This window comes from Oncorhynchus tshawytscha, linkage group LG13 (genome assembly GCF_018296145.1).
Source record: "Oncorhynchus tshawytscha isolate Ot180627B linkage group LG13, Otsh_v2.0, whole genome shotgun sequence".
Classification (NCBI taxonomy): Eukaryota; Metazoa; Chordata; class Actinopteri; order Salmoniformes; family Salmonidae; genus Oncorhynchus; species Oncorhynchus tshawytscha.
Window position 1 is genome coordinate 40,259,618 of NC_056441.1, and position 27,278 is coordinate 40,286,895.

Genomic DNA, 27,278 nt, shown 5'->3' on the forward strand with positions numbered 1-27,278 from the left:
CTACGAGGGTATGTTTGGCAGCATGAGTGAAGGATGCTTTTTTGCGATATAGGAAGCCGATTCTAAATTTAATTTTGGATTGGAGATGCTTAATGTGAGACTGGAAGGAGAGTTTACAGTCTAACCAGACACCCAGGTATTTGTAGTTGTCCACGTATTCTAAGTCAGAGCCGTCCAGAGTAGTGATGCTGGACGGGCAAGCAGGTGCGGGCAGCGATCGATTGAAAAGCATGCATTTAGTTTTACTTGCCTTTAAGAGCAGTTAGAGGCCACGGAAGGAGAGTTGTATGGCATTGAAGCTCGTCTGGAGGTTAGTTAACAGTGTCCAAGGAGGAGCCAGTAGTATACAGAAAGGTGTCGTCTGCGTAGAGGTGGATCAGAGAATCACCAGCAGCAAGAGCAACGTCATTGATGTATACAGAAAAGAGAGTCGGCCCGAGAATTGAACCCTGTGGTACACCCATAGAGACTGTCAGAGGTCCAGACAACAGGCCCTCCGATTTGACACACTGAACTCTATCAGAGAAGTAGTTGGTAAACCAGGCGAGGCAATCATTTGAGAAACCAAGGCTGTCGAGTCTGCCAATAAGAATGTTGTGATTGACAGAGTCGAAAGCCTCGGCCAGGTCGATGAATATGGCTGCACACTGTCTCTTATCGATGACAGTCAGGGTGTATGCAGCAGTTTGGGCCGCCTGGCTCATTGCGAACCGTGTGAAGACCATTTATTCCTAACACAGGCCGTAATTAATTTGCCAGAATTGTACATAATTATGATATAACATTGAAGGTTGTACAATGTAACAGCAATATTTAGACTTAGGGATGCCATCCGTTAGATGAAATATGGAACGGTTCTGTATTTCACTGAAAGAATAAACGTTTTGTTTTCGAAATGATAGTTTCCGGATTTGACCATAATGACCAAAGGCTTGAGTTTTGTGTGTTGTTATGTTATAATTAAGTCTATGATTTGATAGAGCAGTCTGACTGAGCGGTGGTAGGCAGCAGCAGGCTCGTAAACATTAATTCAAACAAGCACTTTCGTGTGTTTGCCAGCAGCTCTTCCCAATTCTTCAAGCATTGCGCTGTTTATGACTTCAAGCCTATCAGATTAGGCTGGTGTAACCAATGTGAAATGGCTAGCTAGTTAGTTCTGGCGGTCAGGTCTGTACAGCGTTGGTCTGACCAAACAGAATCCATGCTCATACTGTTTTGATCACATGGACTGGAATATGTTCCGGGTCGCCTCTGGGGATGAAATTAACGAATATGCAGATTCCGTCACCGGTTTCATAAATAAATGCATAGATGTGATAGCGATAGTGACTTTCAAAACCTACTGACATCAATCCACGTCAAAAAACGTCTTGTAGGGAAACTGAAGGAGAGAGATGCTGCTTATAAACAAGGCAAGGTGACCGGGGACAATAGTATGGTTAAACAGTCCAACAGACCTACGCAGATCGATCAAGATGGCGAAACACAAGTATAGGGACAAAATGGAAGAGCAATTCAAAGGGTCTGACACAAGGCGTGTATGTGGCAGGGATTCCTTACGATCACCGTCCTAACGATCACAGATTACAAAAAGAAAGCCAGCCACATCGCGGACAGCTAAACGCCTTTTTCCTCACACTTCGAGCACAACAATGACTCTGAATTGCCATGGAGAGCCCCAGAGGACAACGTGGGCTACGTACTTACTGTCTCCACAGAGGACGTATCTAAGTCATTCAAACGTGTTAACCCTTGCAAGGCTGTCGACCCAGACGGCATCCCTAGCAGACCAGCTCGCTGTTGTGTTTTCGGAAATTTTCAATCTCTCTAGCTCAGGCCACTATTCCCACTTGCTTCAAGTGGACAAAATATATGCAAATGTGAGGATGCTGTTCATCGACTACAGCTCTGCCTTCAATACCAGACACGGCTAAAAGATTACTGTAGCTCTGTTGGAATAACTTTTTGATAACTTTGACACCTTCTGGAAACAGAAGATGCTCGACAGGAATGACGGACTCCTTCCAAATCATCTTGGCTCCAGGACTCCATTTCAAGGCTGCGTTGAGCAAATACTGTTGAAGTAATATGGCTACAGGTTCACCTGCCTCCTCTAAAGCCCATTCTTGTGTGAAGCTGCTATAGACCACCAAGTGCTAACAGTCAGTATCTGGATAATATGTGTGAAATGCTTGATAATGTACAGAGGTCATTTTCTGGGTGACCTAAATACTGTGACAGGCTTTCATCAAGCTACCACTCAAGAAAAAGCTTCAAACTGTAACCAGTGCCTGCAACCTGGTTCAGGTTATCAGTCAACCTACCAGGGTATTTACAAACAGCACAGGAATTAAATCATCAACATGTATTGATCACAGCTTTACTAATGCTGCAGAAATCGGCTTTAAAGCAGTATCCGTTGGAAGTAGCGGTCACAATATATTAGCCATATCTAGAAAAACCCAAGATCCAAAGGCTGGGCCTAATATAGTGTATAAGAGATCATAGAAGAGGTTTTGTAGTGATTTCTACGTTGAAGATGTAAATAATATTTGCTGGTCTGTGGTGTGTAATGAGGAACAACCAGATGCTGCCCTTGACACATTTATGAAATTGCTTATTCCAGTTACTAATAAGCATACACTCATTATGAAAATGACTGCAAAAGCTGTTAAATCCCCTTGGATTGATGATAAATTGTATGGTTTTGAAGGATGAGGCAAAATAAATGGCAAATAAGTCTGGCTGCACAACCGATTGGCAAACGTACTTCAAATTGAGAAATCATGTGACTAAACTGAATTAAAAATAAGAAATGGAGTCACATGTTGTGATGTGATTATTAATATTGTGATGAACACTTTATCGAATAATTGCCTACTACATTTAATTATTACTTTATTAAATTAATCATGTAACAATGAACTTATTTGGGGCACCACGGGAAAAGTTGTTTACCGAGTTACCATCTCCCGACTTAAACTCTAAAGATCTATAAATATCTCTTACATTAATAACAGTCAATTCTGAATTATTACCTCAGTGTCAATCTGAACATCGCATAATTCTGGATATCTGCACAAACCCTAGCTTAAGTGATGAATCAGCGATGCACAAATTGGCTTAATTACTTATTTACTAACTAAATAATCACACAAATGCATAAACACACTGTATAGGTTATTGATTACTAACATAATAGAATGTTAATAGGTCCCTACTGGACTAGCAAAAGCATGACCGTTTGGTTACACCATGGAAAAGGAGTGGTGGTAAGGAGAGAGGGCGACAAAAAGAGTCAACTTGTCGTACATACATTTGGAAGCTACGCTCACTGGAATATAAACATTTAGCACCCTAACAACCGCTCATTCAGATTAGAAATGCAACATATATTTACACGTAGATGTCTTTCTCTGTCGTCTCTCTGAAACCACTCGATCTGTCTATGGGGAGTAGTTTGATTGCAAATAGCTGTGCAGCAACGCCCCCCATCCAACCTGAAAGAGCTTGAGGGGATCTGCAGAGAAAGAATGGAAGAAACTCCCAAAATACAGGTGTGCCAATCTTGTAACGTCATACCCAAGAAGATTTGAGGCTGTAATCGCTGCCAAAGGTGCTTCAAAAAAGTACTAAGTAAAGAGTCTGAATACTAATGTAAATGTAATTCATTTGCAACAATTTTTTAAAAATCATTATGGGGTATTGTGTGTCGCTTGAGGGTGGAAAAAACTATTTCATTTTCAAATAAGTCTGTAACGTAACAAAATGTGGAAAAAGTCAAGGGGTCTGAATAATTTCCGAATGCACTGTAGATTTTATTGGACTCCAACTAAGACTTCGTAAAATGGGACTGACCAACAATTCTCTGTGTTGGAAATGCCAAAAAGAAACTTGGACATTTTTACATGCAATAAGGGAATGTACTACCTTTCTGGAAGGATGTTTTGAAATATCTAGAGAAATGGTTGGGCTTAAAAATTCCAGTTTCACTGATACAGTGGGGCAAAAAAGTATTTAGTCAGCCACCAATTGTGCAAGTTCTCCCACTTAAAAAGATGAACACTGCCTGAAATGTTCATCATATGTACATTTCAACTATGACAGACAAAATGAGAAAAGAAATCCAGAAAATCACATTGTAGGATTTTTTATGAATTTATTTGCAAATTATGGTGGAAAATAAGTATTTGGTCAATAACAAAAGTTTCTCAATACTTTGTTATATACCCTTTGTTGGCAATGACAGAGGTCAAACGTTTTCTGTAAGTCTTCACAAGGTTTTCACACACTGTTGCTGGTATTTTCGCCCATTCCCCCATGCAGATCTCCTCTAGAGCAGTGATGCTTTGGGGCTGTTGCTGGGCAACACGGACTTTCAACTCTCTCCAAAGATTTTCTATGGGGTTGAGATCTGGAGACTGGCTAGGCCACTCCAGGACCTTGAAATGCTTCTTACGAAGCCACTCCTTCGTTGCCAGGGCGGTGTGTTTGGGATCATTGTCATGCTGAAAGACCCAGTCACGTTTCATCTTCAATGCCCTTGCTGATGGAAGGAGGTTTTCACTCAAAATTTCACGATACATGGCCCCATTCATTCTTTCCTTTACACGGATCAGTCATCCTGGTCCCTTTGTAGAAAAATAGCCCCAATGCATGATGTTTCCACCCCCATGCTTCACAGTAGGTATGGTGTTCTTTGGATGCAACTCAGCATTCTTTGTCCTCCAAACACGACAAGTTCAGTTTTTACCAGTTTTTATTTTGGTTTCATCTGACCATATGACATTCTCCCAATCTTCTTCTGGATCATCCAAATGCTCTCTTGCAAACTTCAGACGTGCCTGGACATGTACTGGCTTAAGCAGGGGGACACGTCTGGCACTGCAGGATTTGAGTCCCTGGCGGCGTAGTGTGCTACTGATGGTAGGCTTTGTTACTTTGGTCCCAGCTCTCTGCAGGTCATTCACTAGGTCCCCCCCGTGTGGTTCTGGGATTTTTGCTCACCGTTCTTGTGACCATTTTGACCCCACGGGGTGAGATCTTGCATGGAGCCCCAGATCGAGGGAGATTATCAGTGGTCTTGTATGTCTTCCATTTCCTAATAATTGCTCCCACAGTTGATTTCTTCAAACCAAGCTGCTTACCTATTGCAGATTTAGTCTTCCCAGCCTGGTGCAGGTCTACAATTTTGTTTCTGGTGTCCTTTGACAGCTCTTTGGTCTTGGCCATAGTGGAGTTTGGAGTGTGACTGTTTGAGGTTGTGGACAGTTGTCTTTTATACTGATAACAAGTTCAAACAGGTGCCATTAATACAGGCAACGAGTGGAGGACAGAGGAGCCTCTTAAAGAAGAAGTTACAGGTCTGTGAGAGCCAGAAATCTTGCTTGTTTGTAGGTGACCAAATACTTATTTTCCATCATAATTTGCAAATAAATTCATGATGAAAATTACAGGCCTCTCATCTTTAAGTGGGAGAACGTGCACAATTGGTGGCTGACTAAATACTTTTTTTGCCCCACTGTATGTCTCTTGGGCGATAGAACAGAGTTACTTAATGTAATGAATTTGTGTGACGAATTTGCACTGATCATTGTTGGTATGGTTACAGCAGCTAGAGTAATCCTTAGAATTTGGAAGGGTCATGCCACTCTTACTCTGAAACAGTGGATAGAATCAATGTTGGAGGTTAGCATCCTATGAACAAATGCTTGCTAGGATCACTTGTAGAAACAACAATTCTAGAAGCTGGATACATTTTTATTTGTAATGTTATTTCTAAGACTGGGAGTTGATGACTTGAACCCTTTTAATTCTGTATTGTAGCTTGTGAGATACTATTTGCCTGTGTGCTATGTTGGAGGATATGTCTGGATGTCATGCTCAATGTTTTTATGTGGTACAATGTTTTTTTTATTAACAAAAAAAGAAACTGTACTGTAAATTATATAAAGAATGATAGTAAAAAGTTTTGGAGTATCTTAAATGAAATTTTGGGCAAAAATGCCAACTGTGCTCCATCATTCATTGAATCAGATGGCTCATTCATCACAAAACCCACTGATATTGCCTACTAGTTTTTCATTGGCAAGCAACAAACGCTGACACTACACATCCAAGTGTAACTGAACAAATTCTGAAAGACAATCATTGTAATTTTGAATTCTGTAAAGTGAGGTTAGGAGGTGCCAAAAGTGTCTATCGACAATGACAAGCCACCTGGGTCTGACGACTTGAATGGAAAATTAGTGAGGATAATATCGGACGATATTGCCACTCCTATTTACCATATGTTCAATCTAAGCCTACAAGAACGTCTGTGCCCTCAGGTCTGGAGGGAAGCAAAAGTTATTCTCCTACTTAAGGAGAGTAAAGCCCCCTTTGCTGGCTCAAATAGCTGACCAATCAGCCTGTTACCAACCCTTAGTAAACTTTTGGAAAAAATTGTGCTTGACAAGATACAATGCTATTTTACAGTATTCAAATTGACAAGACTTTATGCATACTTATAGGGAAGGGCATTCAACATGTACAAATGACTGAGGATTTGCTGAGAGAAATTGGTGATTAAAAGATTGTGGGAGCTGTTTTGCTGTTTTGCTGCACAGTGTGTCTTTTGACATCCATCATAGTCTGCTGCTGGAAAACTTGTGTTATGGCTTTACACCCCTTGCTATATTGTGGATAAAGAGTTACTTGTCTAACAGAACACAGAGGATGTTCTTTAATGGAAGCCTCTCATATATAATCCAGTTAGAATCAGGAATTCTCCAGGGTAGCTGTCTAGGCCCCTTTACTTTTTTTGATCTTTGCACATGGCATGCCACTGGCTTTAAGTATGTGGATGACTCAACACTATACACGTCAGTCAATACAGCAAGTGAAATTACTGCAACACTTAACAAAGAGCTGCAGTCAGTATTTAAATGGGTGGCAAGAAATGTTAGTCCTAAATATTTCAAAAACAAATAATTCACTAAACCCTAACCCTCAACTAAATGTTGTAATGAATAATGTGTGAATTGAGCAAGTTGACATGACTAAACTGCTTGCAGTAACCCTGGACCATAAACTATCATGGTCAAAACATATTGATATAACAGTAGCTAAAGTGGGGAGAAGTATGTCCATAATAAAGTGCTGCTCTACTTTCTTAACAGCACTATCAACAAGGCAGATTCTACAGGCCCTGGTTTCTACATTCTTAACAGCACTATCAACAAGGCAGATCCTACAGGCCCTAGTTTCTACCTTCTTAACAATATCAACAAGGCAGGTCCTACAGGCCCTAGTTTCTACCTTCTTCACAACACTGTCAACAAGGCAGGTCCTACAGGCCCTAGTTTCTGCCTTCTTAACAACACTGTCAACAAGGCAGGTCCTACAGGCCCTAGTTTCTACCTTCGTAACAACATTATCAACAAGGCAGATCCTACAGGCCCTAGTTTCTACCTTCTTAACAATATCAACAAGGCAGGTCCTACAGGCCCTAGTTTCTACCTTCTTAACAATATCAACAAGGCAGGTCCTACAGGCCCTAGTTTCTGCCTTCTTAACAGCACTGTCAACAAGGCAGATCCTACAGGCCCTAGTTTCTACCTTCTTAACAACACTATCAACAAGGCAGGTCCTACAGGCTCTAGTTTCTACCTTCTTAACAACACTATCAACAAGGCAGGTCCTACAGGCTCTAGTTTCTACCTTCTTAACAACACTATCAGCAAGGCAGGCCTTAGTTTTGTCGCACATGGACTACTGTCCAGTCTTGTCGGGTGCCATAAAGAGGAACTTAGGAAAATTACAATTAGCCCAGAACAGGGCAACATGGCTGGCCCTTAAATGTACATGGAGGGCTAACGTCAATCTCTCCTGGCTCAACGTAGAGGAGAAATTGACTTCATCACTACTTGTATTTGTGGGAAGTATTGACATGTTGATTGCACCGAGCGGTCTGTTTTAAACTACTGGCACACAGCTCAGACACTCCTGCATACTCCTCAAGACATGCATTCAGAAGTCTGTTTAAACTACTAACACACAGCTCAGACACTCCTGCATACTCCACAAGACGTGCCATCAGAGGTCTCTTCGTAGTCCCCAAGTACAGAACAGAGTCTCGAAGGTGCACAGTGCTATTTAGAGCCATGACTACATGGAAATCTGTTCCACATCAAGTAACACATTCAAGCAGTTAAATCAGATTTAAAAAACAGATACAAATACACCTTATGGAACAGTGAGGACTGTGAAGACTCACACAGACACACACATGATAACATAAGCATTATACACACACGTACACATGGATTTTGTGTTGCAGATATGTGGTAGTAGAGTAGTGACCTGAGGGTACACAGTTAATGTGTTATGAAATGTAATGTTTTTAATTGTATATAAATGCCTTAATATGGCAGGACCCAAGGAACAGTAGCTGCTGTCAATGGGGATCCATAATAAATACATGCATGCATAAAGAGTCAACAAAACCAAGCATATCTAGTCCCAGTGGATGATTTGTCTGTCTTTTTAACCTTTAACCTCTGAACCCTGACCTCTTTCGCCTCAACAGGTGGGTCTGCTGGACCTGGAGCTGAACCGCCTTACCAAGGCTCTGTTCCTGGCTCAGGTTGTCCTGTCTATTGTCATGGTAGCGCTGCAGGGCTTTGTGGGCCCCTGGTTTCGCAACCTGTTCCGCTTCATCGTGCTATTCTCCTACATCATCCCCATCAGGTACAGCACATAGATACACTATCTATACTGTGTGTACCTCTAACTATGGTACAGCATGGCATCCATTTCACTGCCCTAATTAGTCTTTTACTCTTATTGGGTAACATTATTATTTTTTGTTTATTAACCCCTCTTCGGAGGACAAATTTCGTAGTTTTTTTTACAGCTTTTTTGTTACATATACATTTCACATACATGGTACTTTTTAAATAAAGCAGTCACATAACTATAATACATTACCAAACATAAGCTCTTTAATCTCAGCCACTCTCAGCCCATCCCACCTATCACCATGTGCCATATATTTTTCAGTTGTGCTGTGATGTTTTACATTTTTAACCTTTCTAATCGTATATTATTGGGTGACATTGTTTGAGTAGAATCATGGTAGTTGGATTTAATTTTGCTTGCTTAAAACATGCACTGCTCAGAAAAATAAAGGGAACACTTAACCAACACAATGTAACTCCAAGTCAATCACACTTCTGTGAAATCAAACTGTCCTTTTAGGAAGCAACACTGATTGACAATAAATTTCACATGCTGTTGTGCAAATGGAATAGACAACAGGTGGAAATTATTGGCAATTAGCAAGACACCCCCAATAAAGGAGTGGTTCTGCAGGTGGTGACTACAGACCACTTCTCAGTTCCTATGCTTCCTGGCTGATGTTTTGGTCACTTTTGAATGCTGGCGGTGCTTTCACTCTAGTGGTAGCATGAGACGGAGTCTACAACCCACACAAGTGGCTCAGGTAGTGCAGCTCATCCAGGATGGCACATCAATGCCAGCTGTGGCAAGAAGGTTTGCTGTGTCTGTCAGCCATGTGTCCAGAGCATGGGCAGGGCATTTGCCAGAGGACACCAAGATTAGCAAGCAGGTTCACACTGAGCACACGTGACAGTCTGGAGACGCCGTGGAGAACGTTCTGCTGCCTGCAACATCCTCCAGCATGACCGGTTTGGCAGTGGGTCAGTCATGGTGTGGGGTGCCATTTCTTTGGGGGGCCGCACAGCCCTCCATGTGCTCGCCAGAGGTAGCCTGACTGCCATTAGGTACCGCGGTGAGATCCTCAGACCCCTTGTGAGACCATATGCTGGTGCGGTTGGCTCTGGGTTCCTCCTAATGCAAGACAATGCTAGACGTCATGTGGCTGGAGTGTGTCAGCAGTTCCTGCAAGAGGAAGACATTGATGCTATGGACTGGCCCGCCCGTTCCCCAGACCTGAATCCAATTGAGCACATCTGGGACATCATGTCTCGCTCCATCACCAGGAGTTGGCGGATGCTTTAGTCCAGGTCTTGGAGGAGATCCTTCAGGAGACCATCCGCCACCTCATCAGGAGCATGCCCAGGCGTTGTAGGGAGGTCATACAGGCACACGGAGGCCACGCACACTACTGAGCCTAATTTTGACTTGTTTTAAGGACATTACATCAAAGTTAGATCAGCCTATAGTGTGGTTTCCCACTTTAATTTTGAGTGTGACTCCAAATCCAGACCCCCATGGGTTGATAAATTTGATTTTCATTGATCATTTTTGTGTGATTTTGTTGTCAGCACATTCAACTATGTAAAGAAAAAAGTATTTAATAAAAATATTTCATTCATTCAGATCTAGGATGTGTTATTTTAGTGTTCCCTTTATTTTTTTGAGCAGTGTATTTTGCTTAACTTCTTGACGCTACCCATCCCGTTAGTGGGATAATTTTCGTCAGCAACCGCTGAATAGCATAGCTCAACAGTCAAATAATATTACTAAAACATATTAATATTAATGAAATCACAAGTGCAATATTGCAAAACACAGCTTACCCTTTTGTTAATCCACCTGTCATCTCAGATTTTGAAATTATGCTTTACAGCGAAAGCAATCCAAGCATTTGTGTAAGTTTATCGATAGCATAACATTATGTACACTAAGCATTAAGTAGCTAGGTCACGAAAATCAGAAAAGCAATCAAATTAATCGTTTACCTTTGATCTTTGTATGTTTTCACTCACGAGACTCCCAGTTACACAACAAATGTTCCTTTTGTTCCATAAATATTATTTTTATACCCAAAATACCTCTGTTTGTCGTTATGTTCAGAAATCCACAGGAAAGAGCAGTCACAACAACGCAGACGTATATTCCAAATAATGTCCACAGAAACATGTCAAACGTTTTTTATAATCAATCCTCAGGTTGTTTTTCAAATATTTATTTGATAATATATCAAACGGGTGTTTAGGTTTTTCAACCACACCGGGAGAAACAATAGCCGCTTTACTCTGTAGCGCAAAACCCACTCTGAGAGCCCCCACCTATCCACTTACGCAATGTGATCTTTCACGCTCATTTTTCAAAATAAAAGCCTGAAACTATGTCTAAAGACTGACACCTTAGGGAAGCCATAGAAAAAGGAATCTGGTTGATATCCCTTTAAATGGAGGCAATATTTTTACAGATTTGGAAACTTTAGAGTGTTTTCTATCATAATATGACAATTATATGCATATTCTAGTTTCTGGGGCTGAGAAATGGGCAGTTTCAAATGGGTACGTTTTTTATCCAAAACCAAAATACTGCCCCCTACACGCAAAAGGTTAACACATATTTGACTTGACCTCTGTTTTATTTGTATCTGCAGCTTGCGTGTCAATCTGGACATGGGGAAGTCGGCCTACGGTTGGATGATCATGAAAGATGAAAACATCCCTGGTACTGTGGTACGGACCAGTACCATTCCCGAGGAGCTGGGTCGCCTGGTGTACCTACTGACTGACAAAACAGGTGACAGGACACACAGCCACTGTAGTATGACCAAATGTAACCATCAGGGATGCAAGCTTGTCGCTTTTCAGCGATATTCACTCTTTTGATGTCAAAATAGGCCATCCACATGAATTGTGTAGATCTGTGTAATTTCTCATTTCGAAATCATTGACTGTGCGCAGAATGCATCCCAACGCATCCTACAAAAAAAATGTCAAAGAAAGGGTTGTCAGATATGTGATGTGAGTGTGGTGCTGAAATAAAACAAATTGGCACATAGGCATAGTTGGTCGGGTTTACCAGAAGGTCTATTAAAGTGTGACTTTGTTATAGAGTTTCTTGGCTATTTACATAGTTTTGCTAGGTTATTTTTCAATGTTAGTTTGCGATTGATGCAACTGCTAACTAACCAAGAGATGTCAGAGATTCTCGACAGTTACCATGGCAACCTACCGTCCTTAAAGGGGCAGCTGAAAAAAATTTTTCTCACCTAAGTCACTCATATTTGAGGGTATAATGTGCTTGATGGAGCATGGAACACAAAAACCTTTTTATTCATTAACTTTCATGTCTTATTATTAAATCCCTCAAATACTTAAAATAATATTGTATTGGTCGCATACACATATTTAGCAGATGTTATTGCGGGTGTACCGAAATAGTTGTGTTCCTAACGCCAACAGTGCAGTAATATCTAACAATCCACAATAATACACATATAAAAAGTAAAAGATTGGAATTAAGAAATATAGGATGAGCAATGTCGGAGTCCTGAATATATGTACAGTTGAAGTCGGAAGTTTACATTTAAACTCAGTTTTTCACAATTCCTGACATTTAATCCTAGTAAGAATTCCCTGTCTTAGGTCAGTTAGGATCACCACTTTATTTTAAGAATGTGAAATATCAGAATAATAGAGAATGATTTATTTCAGCTTTTATTTCTTTCATCACATTCCCAGTGGGTCAGAAGTTTACATATACTCAATTAGTATTTGGTAGCATTGTCTTTAAATTTTTTAACTTGGGTCAAACGTTTCGGGTAGACTTCCACAAGATTCCCACAATAAGTTGGGTGAATTTTGGCCCATTCCTTCTGATAGAGCTGGTGTAACTGAGTCAGCTTTGTAAGCCTCCTTGCTCGCACACGCTTTTTCAGTTCTGCCCACACATTTGCTATAGGATTGAGGTCAGGGCTTTGTGATGGCCACTCCAATACCTTGACTTTGTTGTCCTTAAGCCATTTTGCCACAACGTTGAAAGTATGCTTGGGGTCATTGCCCATTTGGAAGACCGCTTTGCGACCAAACTTTAACTTCCTGACTGTTGTCTTGAGATGTTGCTTCAATATATCCACATAATTTTCCTACCTCATGATGCCATCTATTTTGTGAAGTGCACCAGTCCCTCCTGCAGCAAAGCACCCCCACAACAGGATGCTGCCACCCCCGTGCTTCACAGTTGGGATGGTGTTCTTCGGCTTGCAAGCCTCCCTCTTTTTCCTCCAAACATAATGATGGTCATTATGGCCAAACAGTTCTACATTTCTCCAAAAAGTACAATGTTTGTCCCCATGTGCAGTTGCAAACCGTAGTCTGGCTTTTTTATGGTGGTTTTGGAGCAGTGGCTTCTTCCTTGCTGAGCGGCCTTTCAGGTTATGATTATGTCGATATAGGACTCGTTTTACTGTGGATATAGATACTTTTGTACCTGTTTTCTCCAGCATCTTCACAAGGTCGTTTGCTGCTGTTCTGGGATTGATTTGCACTTTTTGCACCAAAGTATGTTCATCTCTAGGAGACAGAACGCGTCTCCTTCCTGAGCGGTATGACGGCTGCGTGGTCCCATGGTGTTTATATGTGCATACTATTGTACCTTTTAGGCTTTTGGAAATTGCTCCCAAGGATGAACCAGACTTGTGGAGGTCTACAATTGTTTTTGCTGTGGACTTGGCTGGTTTTTTCCATGATGTCAAGCAAAGAGGTACTGAGTTTGAAGGTAGGCCTTGAAATACATCCACAGGTACACCTCCAATTATGTTAATTAGCCTGTCAGAAGCTTCTAAAGCCATGACATAATTTTCTCAAATTTTCCAAGCTGTTTAAAGGCGCAGTCAACTTAGTGTATGTAAACTTCAGACCCACTGGAATTGTGATTAAGTGAAATAATCTGTCTGTAAACAATTGTTGTAAAAATTACTTGTGTCAGGCACAAAGTAGATGTCCTAACCTACATTCCAAAACTATAGTTTGTTAACAAGGAATTTGTGGAGTATCAAATATAAAATATATTTTGATTTGTTTAAAACTTTTTGGGTTACTGCATGATTCCATATGAGTTATTTCATAGTTTTGATATCTTCACTATTATTCTACAATGTGGAAAATTTGTCAAATATAAAGAAAATCCCTGGAATGAGTGTGTGCCCAAACTTTTGACTGGTACTGTATATGTGTGTGTATATGGAATGTATAGACAATATCAACAGTATATGGATAGAATATGTAGTATATCTGAAGAATAGTATATGTACGGCGATGTCATGATGAGCCCTACTCCCCCTTACACCTGGACACTATTTTTATATCTGTATTATGGACTTGTTATTCTAAAAGAATAACCAAATGTTCTTGCACTCCACATGGATTTTTCACTCATTTCCGTGCCCCAAAAATGTGGTCACCTTTTGGGGCCCTCACCTGTTTGCACCCCTGAAAATATAGAATTCACATGAGATTGTTAGTTAATTTCTCTTTTGTTTATTCTACATGTATTCTTTCTCTGACTCTTTTAGAACAAATGAGTGTCCTTTCCAAGAACCAAACCTTATATCAAAGTGATCAACTCTGGGGGTGGTCCCGACATGCTTCTTTGTCTTACCAGGCAGAGTAGGAATAGATTAGCCAGCCTCCTTACCTATTTATCCCATTTGATAGTTAAACCACATGGAAAGGAAGCAAAAAACGATCAATCCATTAGAATTGGATAACCTTGTGGGCCCGTGATGTTATTGGAAGGTAGTTGCCCCCTAATCAGGTTTACGCTGTATCAATACACATTCTGTCAAGCAGCATCCATTAAACGAGAGCCGCTGCCTCCATTTTCAGTAGTTTTTTGTCGGAACACTCAGTATCTCTTGTATGCTGTGTTGGGTTGGTTGGAGAGGACAGGGAGTCCATACGGGTAATGAGATGCATGATGGTACGTGGTCATTAGGCATTCTTCTGAGGACAAATGTCTGTCCCCCCCCACTAAACTCTGCCACCAATGCTGAAAGAAGTCCTAGGGGTAACACTGTAGCTATAAGAATGCATACATGACCCATTCAAAAATGACTCGATGATCAGCAGTATGTGAATTATGTGCTGGTATAGAGAGACTCTCGCTCATTAACCTGTTGTTTGCCTCTAATACAAATCTCACTTCATTCTGCTTTGTGAATTGAAGGCACTCTGACACAGAACGAGATGATCTTCAAGCGGCTGCACCTGGGGACAGTGTCCTATGGGACGGACACCATGGACGAGATCCAGAGCCATATAGGGCAGTCATACGCACAGGTGATCCCACATTCTTAGTGTTGTCCTAAATGGTTCACTGAATTTGAGAAACTTTAGTAAACATGTGCAAACATCACCTGTCATTTAGGGGAATAAACAGGAGAAAGATTAGCTATTGATCTCTTTGTTTTATTAACTTTCATAGGTACCAGGAGAGATCATGGCTCACAACTCCTCATAAAGAGACACTTAGTTAAACCTCTCTCTCCACTACTTCTCCTCTTGGCCTTTTCATTGTTCATTCAAGCTCAGTCCCTGAGCGTTACACTGACATACAGTAAAATACAGCGTTCCCTCTAGGTGGTTGATCTCTAGATGAAGGCATGACTGAATTATATTGTTCACACTCAGGCAGGCCCCTAACAGCTGTGCTGAGGATGGAACCATCTGCCTGCACTCTGTTTAAGCTTGGCTAATGAAAGATGAGTCTTTTTAGCACATTGCTCAATAGCAGCTAGCGCTTCAGCGCCATTGATTTGTCGTGCTGGTGTGTTTCATGTTCCCTTTATTACTGAGATGACAGAGAGGGTCAGAGGTTGATTGTAACGCTACGTGGAAATCTATCATAACCTCATTATAGGTCCCTGCGGGTAATGGTTTGTGACGAACAAAGGGCATATAGATATCAATGTGTGAAATTGAATTATGCAGGCATCTGTAAACATTATGTAATTCATAGGAATAAATCAATTTAATATCATGTGCAAAGCTATGGTGATGCCATTGTTACATTGAATGTACACTATAGAGCGCAGTTGTGTACAGAGCTGCCAACTCGGTGGAAGTAATCTATTAACTACAGATGTCAATGTAGACATAGAGGAATCAAATAGATGTTTATCCCTTTAATCAGACAGTTTTTTACCCACCCCCGGTGTAAGTGATTGAAACAGAGAGAGTGAAGGGTTTTCTGAAAAGAGAGAGAGAGAGGGATGAAATGAAACATGATGTTAATGGCAGCTGGCAATAAAAGGAGCTCTCATAACTTGACTGACCACCTCCCATTCTTCAGAGTGAAGTGAGCACTCCATTGTAGTAGGCTTGCTGAAGTGTTTCCATTTTGCGTCTTTGTAGGAGTCTCTCTTTCTAGCAGCAATAAGGGTTAATAAGGCGAAACCATCCGCTTCAGTGGAACACATCAACTCTGTCAAACCTAGCTGGCACAGTGGGCTGCCGTGAGACGCCACTGAGTTGAATTGATGGGAGTTGTCAGAGAACATGTTTTGGAACATTCAGATAGAAATATGCTATGTAGAACAAGCATGCTAATCCGACATGTAGAACAAGGAGTCATGTCGATTCTAGTCATGGCATTTCTATCTGCAACATTCGAGAATGTTTGGCAACTGAATGTGGCCCAGTGCTATTTGGAATTCCCTATAGGGAATGTCTGTTTTTCATGTCATCATAGTCCACTCCCTGTATGCAGAATAATAATAAATGTGGTATACTTTGCCTCCACAGCCGAGCTCCCAGACCCAGCAGTCCAACAGCAGCAACAGCTCCTCCCCATCCAGGAAGCCCCAGCCAGCCCAGGCCCCCAAGGCGGCGGCCCCCAAGGTCCGCAGGAGCGTCAGCAGCCGTATCCACGAGGCAGTGAAGGCCATCGCGCTGTGCCACAACGTCACGCCCGTCTACGAGTCCCGCGCCAACGGGGAGACGGAGTCCACTGCCGCCGAGGCCGACCAGGACTTCAGCGACGACAACCGCACCTATCAGGCCTCCAGCCCTGACGAGGTCAGCTCTAACTCTACCGAGTTGTATTTATTACTCACACCAAAGCAAAATGTTTTGCAACGGAATACCGAAACAAGCGTTTCTTATTGGACAAGTACATGTAGCCCCTCCCTGTATCAGTCCATTGTTTTCCATTTAGTCGCTACTGAATACAACCCCGGTTTCTCTCTGATGTCCATCTTCAACACTAAATTATCTTTGTAGTTTGTCATAATGGCCATTCCACTGAGGCCCAGGTTAACGCAGAGGCCATAAAGTTGTCAGAGGTTAAGCTATTTTAATCAGCGGCGTTTGTGTCCTTTAGAATTTATAGCTCTAATTAAGGAAGAATCTGGACTGATAAAGACCCCAACGGCAGTCCTATGGCGTCACCTTCCACTGCCTGTCTGTGTAATCCTAGAGTAGGGCCGTTTATGAGTACCAGGCGCTGCTTACCCAATTATTTATTTCCATTCTGATGGAAAAATGGTTGCTATTTTTTTGAGAAATCCAAGAAAGTCCTGGATGAATATTGAATACATACAGGGCACAGGGACAGATTGCTGGATGAGGAGGAGTCTTCGCCATATAACTTTGTCATAAATATGCAATACATATCAAAGGATCGCTAATCCCACCATATAGTGAAGTGTTTCTCACCCATGACCCAATGATTTTGTGAAGCCTTTGAAACTTACCTTGACTTGCACTGGGCTCGAGCTCAACCTAGCAGTCCAAATGAAGATAAAACGGTTACAAAAGATATATCTGGGTTTCCCTCTTTGTCTGCTCTGGAATTGCCTGCCTGCTCGCCCGTCCTGTCCCACCTTCATGTGTATATTTATTTATTTCCCTTTACACTCGGCTCTATCTCCCTCTGTTGTCTGGCACTGCTTGGATTGATCAATATTTAATTTTCTCTGAGAGACGGTGAGAAGGGTCTGTGGTTGTTCAGTTCCCCCTCACCCACCCCTATCTGTGTCTCTTTTCCTCTCCATCTCTGCTCACATCTCTCTCTCCTTCTTGCTCTCTTTGTTCTTTCTCTCTCCCCTTAGCTCTCCTTTCCCTCTCTCTCTAGCCTCAGCCTCATTGACAACAGTGGCAGAGCCCTGTCAGTGCAGCGCTATGAAGCCCATATTTAATTAGCTGACTCTCTCTAATGTAATGAGCCGTCATTAAGGAGATGGAGTGGGCCGACCCGAGGTCAGGGGTCAGTTGACCTTCTGGTCAACCATGCTGTGAACAGGGCCCTGCTCTAACCTCTGACCCTGTGATGTCAGAGGAGGGCTGCATCTCAAATGGCACCCTATTCCCTATATAGTCCACTACTTTGGAACAGGGCCTACATTGAATAGGGTGCCATTCGGAACTGGCCCGAGAATGTTTGACCATGGCATTTAATGACCGTAGAGTCTCATGAAGTAGGAGTTTATCATCTCCAATAGGAGGTAATAGGATATCCGATGGAAAAAGGGGACCCCAATGGGAGTACCAGGCAAAGGAGCAATTCATTGGTTTGGCTGTTTGACTTGCATATGCAAGTCCCTGATTGACCTTTTCAATAGGTGACCAAATAAAACTGCAAATATGGACATTTATCTACAGAGTCAGCATGTATGAATGTTTTACATAAATGCATGTGTTAGCTACAGTGCTACAAGCTAGTATTTTGAATTTTGACCACCCTAAATCAATTAAGAAAATTATATTTAGTGAGTGCTGTTAAAATCCTAGTTCTGATTGGTAATGACATGGTGGGAAGAATTTAGCTATTACAGATCCATTTTCATCATGAAATGCTTAGCTGCCGCTCATTTTAAATGCAGCTCTGCCATGTTGATATACATGATCACTAGAACTTTGGGAATGCTATTGAAATGATTGATTGGGTACTTTAAACCGGTCTGCCATTGTCGTCAAGTAGTCACGGGTAGTCTCTTACATTACTTGTGTAACACATGATTTACATACAGTTTGTATCAAAGTTGACATGGCTTTAAACAGTTCCCATGGAGCTGATAAACTTGATTGAGGAGGTAGGTATTAAATCCTGACTCTGTACGCATTTGTACACACATATGTGCCGCACGTACGCCCATGCGATTATGATTCACAGATGTGTGTTAAGTAAATACAGCCAGCTCTAGCACGGACCTCAAAGGGGAAACAGAAAGAAATTATGGGGTATTAGCAGGAAGTTCCAATTTGTAGGTCAGGAGTATAATAACAACCTTTGAGTGAGCAAATTGAAAATGAACCTGTGGAGAATTGAGTCGTGTGCAGCTGAACACTCACTTGGGGGGCAGGAGTTCCTGCTGAGGAGAGGAGGGAAAAGACAACAGGAAAAACACTCCTCTGTTTGTGAATGGACTCCACTCCAGAGATAAGGCACCTAGAGCATTGTATACAGAGTATTTGTAAGGCAACAAACTATCAATATTACAACTGTGGATGCTTCAGGATGTTGGGTTATATCCAGTAAATGGCTGTACTGCATCACAATAGTGTACTGGACTCTATTTTGAAATGCAAAGCATGTTCTTGTAGTTCAATGTGTAATACAACCAGTTGTTAAACCAAAGAATGTATTTATTTTGGCACACTGAGCATATGGATATGTTGGTTGTTTACATGAAGCTGTGGTTGAGCATATGCCCCATTATTGGGGAAGGGACACGCACACAAAGATCCCCATTCATTATGATAACTAAGTAGAGCCCAGTTTTACTACTTGCCTTTGTTTCAATTATTGGCCATGTCACCTTTTTATGCTTTTTGACCGCAAGTGATACTTAAGATAATTGGACAAAACAAATGATCCAAATGTGTATATTTTTTGGTTTAGCAACCATTATAATGGTCCTGGATAACACATTTGTCCCTTCACCATATGTCTTAATCTAAAGCATAGCCCATGACTTCAGGATTATTCACCATTCTTCTATTGTGTAATAATTGGCCACTGAGTTACAGTTAGTCCTTCTGTTACTATGAGGCCAACAGTCTCCTCCTGTCTCTCATTGTATTCCCTCTCAGCTGTGAATGATACTTAACAATGAACCAGTTACTTTCCTGTGTGTTTCCTTTGATTCAAGGCGATCAGGAAGTTGACCCTGTGAGCGTACACAGAGCCCCTAACCTTGACCTCTGAACCCTCTATGTGGACCCGTAGCTAGCCCCTAGTGAGTGGCACAGAGGGCCTGGGTCTGTGTAGTAGTGCAGGTGTGTTCCTGACCATTGACCTTACTGTGTGTGTGTGTGTGTGTGTGTGTGTGTGTGTACGTTGCTCCTCTTCAGGTTGCGCTGGTGCGGTGGACGGAGAGCGTAGGGCTGACTCTGGTGAACAGGGACCTGACCTCCCTGCAGCTGAAGACCCCAGCAGGACAGGTCCTAACCTACTACATCCTGCAGATCTTCCCCTTCACCTCAGAGAGCAAGAGGATGGGCATCATCATCAGGGTATGGACGTAGTTACCATCCATGTAATGGACAACAAAACTACAGTATCAGTAAAAAGTTTGGACACACCTACTCATTCCAGGATTTTTCTTTATTTTTACTATTCTCTACATTGTAGAATAAGAGTGAAGACATCAAAACTATGAAACAACACATATGGAATCATGTAGTAACCAAAAAAGTTGTAAACAAATCTAAATATATTTGAGATTCTTCGAAGTAGCCACCTTTTGAATAGATGACAGCTTTGCACACTCTTGGCATTTTCTCAACCAGCTTCACCTGGAATGCTTTTCCAAAAGTCTTGAGGGAGTTCCCTCATGCTGAGCTCTTGTTGGCCCACTTTTCCTTCACTCTGCGGTCCAACTCATCCCAAACTATCTCAATTGGGTCGAGGTCGGGGGATTGTGGAGGCCAGGTCATCTGATGCAGCACTCCATCATTCTCCTTGGTCAAATAGCTCTTACACAGCCTGGAGGTCTGTTGGGTTGTTGTTCTGTTGAAAAATAAATGATAGTCCCACTAAGCACAAACCAGATGGGATGGCATATCGCTGCAGAATGCTGTGGTAGCCATGCTGGTTAAGAGTGCCCTGAATTCAACATAAATAACATAGTGTCACCAGCAATGCTTCACAGTGGGAACCTCAAATGCGGTTCACCTACTCTGCATCTCACAAAACCACGGCGGTTGGAACCAAAAATCTCAAATTTGCACTCATCAGACCAAAGGACATATTTTCACCGGTCTAATGTCCATTGCTTGTGTTTGTTGGCCCAAGCAAGTCTCTTCTTCTTATTGGTGTCCTTTAGTAGTGGTTTCTTTGCAGCAATTCAACCATGAAGGCCTGATTCACACGGTCTCCTCTGAACAGTTGATGTTGCGATGTGTCTGTTACTTGAACTCTGTGAAGCATTTGTTTGGGCTGCAGTTTCTGAGGCTACTAACTCTAATGAACATATCCTCTGCAGCAGAGGTAACTTTGTCTTCATTTCCTGTGGCAGTCCTCATGAAAGCCAGTTTCATCATAGTGTTTGATAGTTTTGCGACTGCACTTGAAGGAACTGTAAAAGTTCTTGAAATTTTCCACATTGACTGACCTTCATGTCTTAAAGTAATGATGGACTGTCGTTTTTTTGTTGCTTATTTGAGCTGTTCTTGCCATAATATGGACTTGGTCTTTTACCAAATAGGGCTATTTTCTGTACACCACCCCTACCTTGTCACAACACAACTGATTGGCTCAAATGCATTAAGAAGGAAAGAAATTCCACATATTAACTTTTAACAAGGCCCATCTGTTAATTGAAATGCATTCCATGTGACTACCTCATGAAGCTGGTTGAGAGAATGCCAAGCGTGTGCAAAGCTGTCATCAAGGCAAAGGGTGGCTACTTTGAAGAATATCAAATATACAGTTGAAGTCAAAAGTTTACATACACCTTAGCCAAATACATTTAAACTCAGTTTTTCACAATTCCTGACATTTAATCCTAGTAAAAATTCCCTGTCTTAGGTCAGTTAGGATCACCACTTTATTTTAAGAATGTGAAATGTCAGTATAATAGTAGAGAGAATAATTTATTTAATATTTTATTTATTTCGTCACATTCTCAGTGGGTCAGAAGTTTACATACACTCAATTAGTATTTGGTAGCATTGCCTTTTAAATTGTTTATCTTGGGTCAAAGACTTCGGGTAGCCTTCCAGAAGCTTCCCACAATAAGTTGGGTACATTTTGGCCCATTCCTCCTGTCAGAGCTAGTGTAACTGAGTCAGGTTTGTAGGCCTTCTTGCTCGCACACACTTTCTCAGTTCTTCCCACACATTTTCTATAGGATTGAGGTCAGGGCTTTGTGATGGCCACTCCAATACCTTGACTTTGTTGTCCTTTGCCATTTTGCCACAACTTTGGAAGTATACTTGGGTTCATTGACCATTTGGAAGACCCATTTGCGACCAAGCTTTAACTTCCTGACTGATGTCTTGAGATGTTGCTTCAATATATCCACATAATTTTCCTACCTCATGAAGCCATCTATTTTGTGAAGTGCACCAGTCCCTCCTGCAGCAAAGCAACCCCACAACGGGATGCTGCCACCCCCGTGCTTCACGGTTGGGATGGTGTTCTTCTGCTTGCAAGCCTCCCTCTTTTTCCTCCAAACATAACAATGGTCATTATGACCAAACAGTTCTATTTTTGTTTCATCAGACCAGAGGACATTTCTACAAAAAAGTATGATCTTTGTCCCCATGTGCAGTTACAAACCATAGTCTGTCTTTTTTATGGTGGTTTTGGAGCAGTGGCTTCTTCCTTGCTGAGCGGCCTTTCAGGTTATGTCGATATAGGACTCGTTTTACTGTGGATATAGATACTTTTGTACCTGTTACCTCCAGCATATCTTCACAAGGTGCTTTGTTGTTTGCTGTTGTTCTGGGATTGATTTTCACTTTTCGCACCAAAGTACGTTCATCTCTAGGAGACAGAACACGTCTCCTTCCTGAACTGTATGATGGCTGCTTGGTCACATGGTGTTTATACTTGCGTACTATTGTTTGTACAGATGAGCGTGGTACCTTCAGGTGTTTGGAAATTGCTCCCAAGGATGAACCAGACTTGTGGAGGTCTACAATTTGTTTTCTGAGTTTTTGGCTGATTTCTATTTGATTTTCCCATGATGTCAAGCAAAGAGGCACTGAGTTTGAAGGTAGGCCTTGAACTACATCCACAGGTACACCTCCAATTGACTCAAATTATGTCAATTAGCTTCTAAAGCCATGACATAATTTTCTGGAATTTTCCAAGCTGTTTAAAGGCACAGTCAACTTAGTGTATTTAAACTTCTGACCCGCTGGAATTGTGACACAGTGCATTTTAAGTGAAATAATCTGTCTGTAAACATTTGCCAAAACTATCATTTGTTCACAAGAAATTTGTGGAGTGGTTGAAAAATGAGTTTTAATGACTCCAACCTAAGTGTATGTAAACTTCAGACTTCAATTGTAATTTGGACTTTTTTGGTTGCTACATGATTCCATATGTGTTATTTCATAGTTCTGATATCTTCACTATTATTCTACAATGTAGAACATTTTAAAAATAAAGAAAAACTCTTGAATGAGTTGGTGGGTCCAAACTTTTCACTGGTACTGTGTGTGTGTGTGTTAGTCAGTCCTGGGTTTAAATACTATTTGAAATCATTTCAAATACTTAAGCTGTGCTTGGTTGAGCTTTCCTTCTCTAATGGAACCCGTAGAAAAGTCAGAATGGTGCACACCCCATCTAGACATGTTAACAAAAATTATATTTGAATTCAGGTCTGGTGTTCGTACTATATGTACTGGAATGCTTTTTATATGATTATACATCTACATTTTCTATCATATTCTGCTCTAGGAGGAGACCACAGGTGACATCACGTTTTATATGAAGGGTGCTGATGTTGCCATGGCGAGTATCGTGCAGTACAATGATTGGCTGGAGGAGGAGGTAAGGCTTCCATCCAGACTGTTGTACGTATGAACAAAATGTATCGAACACATGCAGGGTAATTACCTCTGTTGTTAACCAGGACATTCATTCATCACAAGATCAACAGGCCCTCCCATGACTGGGTGTGCAATACTGTATGTTCATAATTGTATTGGCAATATTGAGTCATTTAGGACCCGGGGCTGTTTTTGATTTAATTAGTGACCAACATGAAGTGGATTCCTTTTCTAGGAGGCATTAATGTATGCGTCCCAAATTGCACCCTATTCCCTATTTAGTGCACTATTTTTGACCAGGGCGTTGGTTTAATATAATGCACTATATAGGGATTACGGTGCCATTTGGGACGCATCCAGTATGTCATATTCCTAACAATGGTGTTAATGATGTTCCATTGACTGTAATATCCCGTAGACTGTCCAAGCAGTGGTGCTATATGGGTACCATGTCAATAAGCAATCAGCGCGTCACTTTCAGCTCATTGGCGTTTCATATAAAACAATAAAATGTGGTTTTGTGTCCTCTGAACTTTCTCCCGAGGCGACGTTATTCCCCATTGATTTCTGTCTTTGTTGGTTGACTGTACGTGCTGTTCTGATGCAGCTGACTCTCAATTAGATTAAATGATCTATCCCTGTACTGTATGCTATTCAGCGTATGTTAAACCTACTGTATGCAATATGAAATTTGTTGAAACATAGTGTTTGTTTAATAAATATGTATCTGACTGGACTATAGAGTATGTTTGTCTCTACAAATGTTCAGTAATTTCTGGTTTTATCATATTACATCTCTTTCCTAACTATCCCCTCTTTTGTTCTCAGTGTGGGAACATGGCCAGGGAAGGGCTTCGGACCCTGGTGGTGGCTAAGAAATCTCTGTCTGAAGAGCAGTATACAGACTTTGAGGTGCAAAACATAATGTCCCTCCTTAATGTCCTGCTGAATTGAAAATAATCTTCAAACTGAATGAGCTGCCAACTTGCCCTCATTCCACTTATTTCCTTTCCTTTTTTGCGCTACACACTTTTGCAACGGTTATTTATTTCTCTCTGATTTTCTCCCTTTGACTTTCTACCTCCCTATCTCTTTCATTATCACTTCCTTTCTCATCTCTGCCTCCCTCACTGACTGACTATCTTTAACCTCTGTGTAGAACCGTTACAACCAGGCCAAGCTGAGTATCCATGACCGGGCTCTGAAGGTGTCAGCAGTGGTAGAGAGTCTGGAGAGGGAGATGGAGCTTCTGTGTTTGACTGGGGTTGAGGACCAACTACAGGCTGACGTCAGGCCAACCCTGGAGCTCCTCAGAAACGCTGGGATCAAGGTGTGAGACCACACTATTCTTCTGTGTTTTACTACCTGCGAACTTGTTATATGTTGGCTGCATTTATATTGCGCTGTCCTTTCCATGTACAGTATAATGTTAGCTGTGAAAAATACGTATTCCATGTCATACCAGAATCTGACTAGTCCTTGTATAATATGAAATACGGTAAAATGGTGCTTTTAATGCTGTCACTGATTCCATGTCATGGTTTTGTTATCTCTTCAGATATGGATGCTTACCGGGGATAAGCTGGAGACCGCTACTTGTATCGCTAAAAGCTCCCATTTGGTGTCCAGAAGCCAAGATATTCATGTATTCAGATCGGTACGCTTCTCTTTCTTAATAATAATCTGTCACTTGATGAGTGTTAAAGGGATGAAGAAATGGTCCTGTATCTGTCCTTCCACTAATTGTATTGCCTGGCTCTCGAGCAGGTCTCCAACAGAGGAGAGGCCCATCTGGAGCTCAATGCCTTCAGAAGGAAACACGACTGTGCTCTGGTCATCTCTGGAGACTCCTTGGAGGTACTACAGCACAAACACTTCTCTCAGACCTCTCAAAGCAGATTGTAATGTAGATGCAGCCAAAAAAAACAAACTGAGTGGTTTGAGCCCTGAATGCTGATTGGCTAACAGCCGTGGTACAGTGAGGGAAAAAAGTACTTGATCCCCTGCTGATTTTGTGCATTTGCCCACTGACAAAGAAATGATCAGTCTATCATTTTAATGGTAGGTTTATTTGAACAGTGAGAGACAGAATAACAACAACAAAATCCTGAAAAATGCATGTCAAAAATGTTATAAATTGATTTGCATTTTAATGAGGGAAATAAGTATTTGACCCCTCTGCAAAACATGACTTAGTACTTGGTGGCAAAACCCTTGTTGGCAATCACAGAGATCAGACGTTTCTTGTAGTTGGCCACCAGGTTTGCACACATCTCAGGAGGGATTTTGTCCCACTCCTCTTTGCAGATCTTCTCCAAGTCATTAAGGTTTCGAGGCTGACGTTTGGCAACTCGAACCTTCAGCTCCCTCCACAGATTTTCTATGGGATTAGGCCACTCCAGGACCTTAATGTGCTTCTTCTTGAGCCACTCCTTTGTTGCCTTGGCCGTGTGTTTTGGGTCATTGTCAAGCTGGAATAACCATCCATGACCCATTTTCAATACCCTGGCTGAGGGAAGGAGGTTCTCACCCAATATTTGACGGTACATGGCCCCGTCCATCTTCCCTTTGATGCAGTGAAGTTGTCCTGTCCCCTTAGCAGGAAAAACACCCCCAAAGCATAATGTTTCCACCTCCATGTTTGACGGTGGGGATGGTGTTCTTGGGGTCATAGGCAGCATTCCTCCTCCTCCAAACACGGCGAGTTGAGTTGATGCCGAAGAGCTCCATTTTGGTCTCATCTGACCAAAACACTTTCACCCAGTTGTCCTCTGAATCATTCAGATATTCATTGGCAAACTTCAGACGGGCATGTATATGTGCTTTCTTGAGCAGGGAGACCTTGCGGGCGCTGCAGGATTCAGACCTTCACGGCGTAGTGTGTTACAATTTTTTTTCTTGGTGACTATGGTCCCAGCTGCCTTGAGATCATTGACAAGATCCTCCCGTGTAGTTCTGGCTGATTCCTCACCGTTCTCATGATCATTGCAACTCCACGAGGTGAGATCTTGCATGGAGCCCCAGGCTGAGGGAGATTAATAGTTATTTTGTGTTTCTTCCATTTGCGAATAATCGCACCAACTGTTGTCACCTTCTTACCAAGCTGCTTGGCGATGGTCTTGTAGCCCATTCCAGCCTTGTGTAGGTCTACAATCTTGTCCCTGACATCCTTGGAGAGCTCTTTGGTCTTGGCCATGGTGGAGAGTTTGGAATCTGATTGATTGCTTCTGTGGACAGGTGTCTTTTTATACAGGTAACACAGTGAGATTAGGAGCACTCCCTTTAAGACTGTGCTCCTAATCTCAGCTCGTTACCTGTATAAAAGACACCTGGAAGCCAGAAATCTCTCTGATTGAGAGGGGGTCAAATACTAATTTCCCTCATTAAAATGCAAATCAATTTATAATGTTTTTGACATGCATTTTTCTGGATTTGTTTGTTGTTATTCTGTCTCTCACTGTTCAAATAAACCATCCCATTAAAATGATAGACAATTTCTTTGTCAGTGGGCAAACGTACAAAATCAGCAGGGGATCAAGTACTTTTTCCCCTCACTGTATATCAGAC

The 27,278-nt window shown here is 41.7% G+C and overlaps 1 protein-coding gene across 1 annotated transcript in view; it reads left to right on the forward strand.

Moving 5' to 3' along the window:
• The window catches only part of atp9b (ATPase phospholipid transporting 9B), a 55,433-nt gene that overhangs the window by 20,672 nt on the left and 7,483 nt on the right, over positions 1–27,278 (forward strand). Inside the window, exons 12-21 of the mRNA XM_024441867.2 lie at positions 8,570–8,730; positions 11,363–11,505; positions 14,935–15,047; positions 16,512–16,784; positions 20,061–20,222; positions 23,620–23,712; positions 24,540–24,623; positions 24,871–25,041; positions 25,270–25,368; positions 25,479–25,568. Coding sequence (XP_024297635.1) covers positions 8,570–8,730; positions 11,363–11,505; positions 14,935–15,047; positions 16,512–16,784; positions 20,061–20,222; positions 23,620–23,712; positions 24,540–24,623; positions 24,871–25,041; positions 25,270–25,368; positions 25,479–25,568 — 1,389 coding nt within the window. The remainder of the gene's footprint in view (positions 1–8,569; positions 8,731–11,362; positions 11,506–14,934; positions 15,048–16,511; positions 16,785–20,060; positions 20,223–23,619; positions 23,713–24,539; positions 24,624–24,870; positions 25,042–25,269; positions 25,369–25,478; positions 25,569–27,278) is intronic.